A 5,519-nucleotide genomic window follows, 5' to 3' on the forward strand; every position below is an offset into this window, starting at 1 on the left:
GGTTTCAGCTTCTTAGTGCAGTGCTTTAACCCGCTGCGCCACCAGGGAGGGCCACATTTCACCTTTTTTTTTTTAAAAAATATTTATTTATGAATGCAGAACTGGGATACAGGCCAGAGGTGCAGGGCCAGTGAGAGAATTCATCAGAGACAGAGTGGGGAGGAGAACAGGCAGATACAGCACACTGCTGAGGGGAGCAGCAGGCAAGACAGGAAAGGTCTGCTGTGCCTTGTGGGTCACCTCCCTGGCTGGGATCCCACTGAGGCTAACTTCAAAGTGCTTTAACCCATTGCACCACCAGGGAGAGCCAAAGTTAACTCACTTTTTCTTTTTCATAAAAATCCTAGAGACCCAAACTATTTTCAGCTACTACCTACTTTCTTCCTGAGAGTTCCTCTCCCCTTTCCTTCTAACCTCCACTAGGTCTGGCTGTACAGTGGGTTATTGTTTTCTTACATGCTCCTAAAGGAAGCACGTTTCTATTCTCTTTTAAGGATTTTACTGGTAAACATTACTTCTGATCTCAGAAGGACTTTTAAATTAGAGCTACACATCCATTACAGACAGTTTGAAAATAGTCTTTGTAATGAAGACCTGACTTCAGCTGTTAACTGATTAACAGCAGATTTATAGACATACAAACTAGAAGAACAGGTGATACAGCTGACTTTTTTTTTGTTTTTGAAGATTTATTTACTTATGCATACAGAAGTGGGATACAGGCCAGATGTGCAAGGGAGGTGAGGGGATTCAACAGAGACAGAGTTAGGGGAGCAGAATAGGCAGATGATGAAGTACACTGCTGAGAGGAGCAGCGGGCAGTCAGAGGAGGCCTACCATGCCTCCGGGGTGGGGATTGAACTCATGTTGAAGTGGCTTTAGCTTCTTAGTGCTGTGTTTTAACCCACTGCACCACCAGGGAGGGCCCATATTTGACCTTTTTTTTTTTTTTTAAGAATTATTTATTTGTGCATACAGAACTGGGGTACAGGCCAGAGGTGCAGGGGTGGTGAGAGGATTCACCAGAGACAATGGAGAGCAGAAGAGCCAGATCGTCAAAGTACACTGCTGAGGGGAGCAGCGAGCGGGTCAGGAGAGGTCTGCCATACCATATGGATCACCTTTTGGGCAGGCGAAGATCAAACTCATATGGAAGTGGCTTTAGCTCTTTAGTGCTGTGCTTTAACCTGCAGCATCACCAAGGAGAGACCCATAGTTGACCTTTTTTTTATATATATATATATAATAGTTTATTTTTACATATTTTTGTGCATTTTCCCATCTCAGTTGCAATCCCCTGGGGTTTCCCATCACCAGATCACCCATGTGCCATCACCATAGTCTAGTGCATTTCCCTCCTCCCACTGTTTTGATCCCATTCCCCATGCCACCCACACAAAATGTCTCTGGTATATAGCTGTTCATCATTATCATTATTTTTTCACCTGTTCGGTTATATTCCTGCTATGAGAGAAACCATCCGGTATTTTTCCTTTTCTTTCTGGCTTATTTTACTAAGCATGATCTTTTTCAGCTTCAAGTTGACATTTTTTTTAAGGAAATTTGATGTACTTAGCCAGTATTTTCCTTTAGATGAGATATAATCTAGCCAGCCCCTAGTTCATGCAAAACTAGTTTCTTCCATGAATGACATTTGATCTACTACAGCACTTAAGAGAAATGCTTATTGGAAAAATTTAGTACAGGTGATCCAGGATTAAATTATTTTCAAAGTAAGGGTTACCACTTTACCTCTTTGGTCATAGAGTATGTCAGGAATGCTTCTGAGTAACATTTACATCTGAAAGCATAGTCAAAATTTGCTATGTGCACAAGTTGGCAGAACTATAGACAAATAACATTACTTATAAATGACTTTAACTAGGTGCTGTTTTAATATGAAGAATATGAAAGTTTTTACACTGACTTTTTTTCAAAATTTAGTTCTGGTTACATCATAGCAATTTAGTAATATTTGTTGAATTAATGAATTTGTTTGGTAGCCTATAGAGTACAATTATTTTAATGTATCCTCAATTTTCACTATAACTCATTACTTTTAATCTCTGTAGGAAAAGCTGTTATTAGAACCAATGTTTGAAGTTCCTAATTCTGATATTGTATGTGTGGAGGTTGACAAAGAAGTGGTAGAAGGAAAAAAGGAACCAGGTTATATCCGGTAAAGTATATTGTAAAGCTAGAACACGCCTAAAACTTAAGATCAGCCTTTATTGCTTTGTCTTATTAGTCTGTCATCAGATTTGTATAAAAATGCTTATATTTGTAAAGGAAACAATATCTTAATTTTTGTAGAAAAATGTTCAAATTTTGGTACATAAAAAAATAGTATTTTGAGTCTTTTTGAAAACTGATCTTCAAATTTAGCCTCCACTTTTTCTCCTTTAAGAAAGAAGTATCGAAGGAGACATAAACGTAATCCATATGAAAAGATTTAAAGAAAGTACTTATTCTCTAATCATGGCTTTCACCATGAACTTTGTTGACAAAATTTTTTCTCAGTTGTATCATATCAGTCAACATATTTGACACATCTTTCACTGCTTTATTCCAGGGGCAAGCAAATATTCTATTCTTATTGAGGGCTGTATATATAATTTAGGGTCATAGACTCTGTATTGCAGTTACTTAGTGCAGAGCTTATAGTATGAAGGCAATCAGACAGTTCATTAATGAATGAACATGTCTATGTATCAGTAAATCTTTATTTCAAAAATAGGTGGTTGTGCTTTTATTTGACCTGCAGGCTATAGTTTACTGCCCCCTGATCTATTCAACAAATATTTATTTTGCAGTGCTTGACATTAATGTTACCTACCAAAAATTAGGTTTCTGTTTTAACATAGTGACAGATTATGTTGTTTTATGTTTATCTTCTAAGATAACTTAGAAGGCAGTGATTTAATTTTGAATAACTTTTGAAAAGGCATACTTTGTTTTACTGTTTAATAACAATATATGACTTTAAAGGGAACTGTGGTGTTCTGATCATAATTTTGATGAATTTGAGTCAGGTTGGAATTGGTCAGAAACTGTCAACTTCTTTACTATAGACATACTAAATGTGAAGCATTTGAGTTGAAATATTAGATTGTACCTTATTTTCTGAAGAAACTGATTTTTTAAGTCTTCACAACTGAAGACTTGTCTTTTTATTTCAGTGGTAAGTCTATTAGGGAAAATGTTAAGGAAATTACTTGCAACTCTTGAATGTGTAGTCTAAAATTTTCCAATATTTCATCCAAACAATCTTGATATTAAAAGTGCATGGCTTTTCTAACTCTGTGGGTTAATTTATTATTTTTCAGTCTACAAATCATGTTTATCCTTAATTAAACAGAATAAACATGATTGGCTTTCATTACAGAGCTCCAGCGAAAGAATCATCTGAAGAGGAATATGACTCTGGAGTTGAAGAAGAAGGATGGCCTCGCCAAGCAGATGCTGCAAACAGCTAAATTCTCAGACTTCTGTCCTGTATATAAAGCTTTTCCTTCCTTTGTTTAGGATCATAACTGTCTACAGTCTGACATTAAAAGCATTGGATCTATTTTGGATATCATACATGGTCAGAAACCTTTAGGATAAAAATCAGATCATGTATATTATGTAACATCACATTGATTTATACAGAGGACATTATGTGGACTTAATGACACAATGTTAAGAGAAAAATGTACATTATTTTGGTTGTTTTTAAAAAATATGCTTTAACAAAATTCTTAGTTCTTTTAAGCAATGCAGGTATTTGCAATAACTGGATTTTACAATAATGTTACTCTACAAATGGGAAAATAAATTCTCTAAAAATTGAAGTTTGGGAATCTTAAGTTTAACTTTTTTCTACCCATATTTGTTTCCCCAAAACTTGAGAACTTCATTCATCTTAAAAATTGGAACAGGAAGTTTCCAAGTAGTTAAAATTTTCATGGAAAAAGTACCCTGGAGAAATTTTGATGATTTAGTTAGCTGTATTCTTAGCCCTAATGCATGACACTAATTTCCCAATTGGTACTTTCAACAGGCCATTACCTTGCTGACGGTCTGATTTGCCATATCAGTACCACAAATGAGCAGACAGGATTGAAGTATGCCTTGAATCTTCAGGAAAAGTCTGTACATCTAATTCTAAAAGTAGCATGCAACATCAGTCATGTAACAGCCATATGCTGAACTAAATAAAAATCCTATTACTGTGCACTTACCTGAAATACTTAACTAGTTTCGTTTTGTTTGGTGCTGGATATTTCTTTGGCTTCATAGAACATTAAAGTCTGTTTTGCTATCACAGAAATTAATGTGTTCACACTAAAATAAAAGTTTCTAACTGTCATTGTATAACAAACAAATTTGGAGGACAAAAATAAAAATTATTGGATTCTATAAACACTAAAATATTTGGCACTTTTTAAATTATTTTCTTTCCTTCTATAGTGTTGATACCAGCCTATATCATTCATTTAGTTCAGCCTATTTGAAATAGTTTAAATCAGAGTACATTCAGATATTTTTCTTTTTTGGTTTTCAAAATTGAGTTTGCCTCTTATTCCCTTGTTCTTAGGAAAAGAACCTTAAGGTATTAGCAAATTCTAAATCCTATTGATGATGACTTGGACTTTCTATGATGTCATGAGAGAGGTGAGATAGCTTCTGTCTCTGTAAGATGGAGATAGGACCAGAAATGAATTTTTTCAGTGTTTAAGACTGGCTGCTAACAGTATGGAACAAAAACAGGTATTCTTCTTAGTCTCCCTAGTAATGGTTAAAGTTCTTCTCAGAAGGAACTTGTAACTGTTCATTATCTTTTATTGCATCATTTTCCTTTTTGTAGAGTGAAAATTGATGTAACTTCTAAATATATTAAGGGTAATCTTCCAGAAATGGACTGGGAGACATTTTAGTCACGATGACTTAGATTTGGTTTTGGAAGTTGTTAACAAAGCATAATTGATGTTTTTAAATCAAACATAACTGAGTATAACTACAATTTGTATCTTGAAACTTCTTTTGCCATTTGAATAAAACTAAAGGACTGAATGAAAGCCAGTGTGGTATATGTGCATAATGCAGTGCCATTTTTAGAAGGATTCACATGTCACGAGCTACTTTGTTCTAATGATTGGTTAATCCTTGGCACTTTTATATTCCTCTAATAAATTCTGATTGTAGATTCCATAGACAAAAAGTGTTATTAAAGTTTATGTTGAACATTTATTGAAAATCCTTAATTGAATGCCCTGAATGGGTCCTACATATCCCACACAAGGAACACAGACCAAAGTTTTCAAGTATCTTGTTATTTAGTGGTGGGGGCAAACACAAACTTCCGTGCATTATAATTATGGAAATAAGGTAAGTACCTGGTTTGATATCCCAAAAGTTAGCGATCCTAATGGATTTGGGAGAAAAAGTAGGGGTTTACCAGAAAGGAATAATGAGAATTTAAAAATCTCGGAAATGTGACACAGTAGGGAGTTTTAGGAGTTGTAAAATAGGCAATG

The 5,519-nt window shown here is 35.0% G+C and overlaps 1 protein-coding gene across 1 annotated transcript in view; it reads left to right on the forward strand.

The window, feature by feature from the left end:
* Positions 1-5,197, forward strand: part of CLPX (caseinolytic mitochondrial matrix peptidase chaperone subunit) — a 43,460-nt gene extending 38,263 nt beyond the window's left edge. The window contains exons 13-14 of the mRNA XM_004687672.2: positions 2,073-2,179; positions 3,386-5,197. Coding sequence (XP_004687729.1) covers positions 2,073-2,179; positions 3,386-3,476 — 198 coding nt within the window. The 3' untranslated portion in view covers positions 3,477-5,197. The remainder of the gene's footprint in view (positions 1-2,072; positions 2,180-3,385) is intronic.
* Positions 5,198-5,519: the final 322 nt, after the last annotated feature.

Source organism: Condylura cristata, unplaced genomic scaffold, assembly GCF_000260355.1.
Source record: "Condylura cristata isolate star-nosed mole 26May11 unplaced genomic scaffold, ConCri1.0 scaffold00023, whole genome shotgun sequence".
NCBI classification, from domain to species: domain Eukaryota; kingdom Metazoa; phylum Chordata; class Mammalia; order Eulipotyphla; family Talpidae; genus Condylura; species Condylura cristata.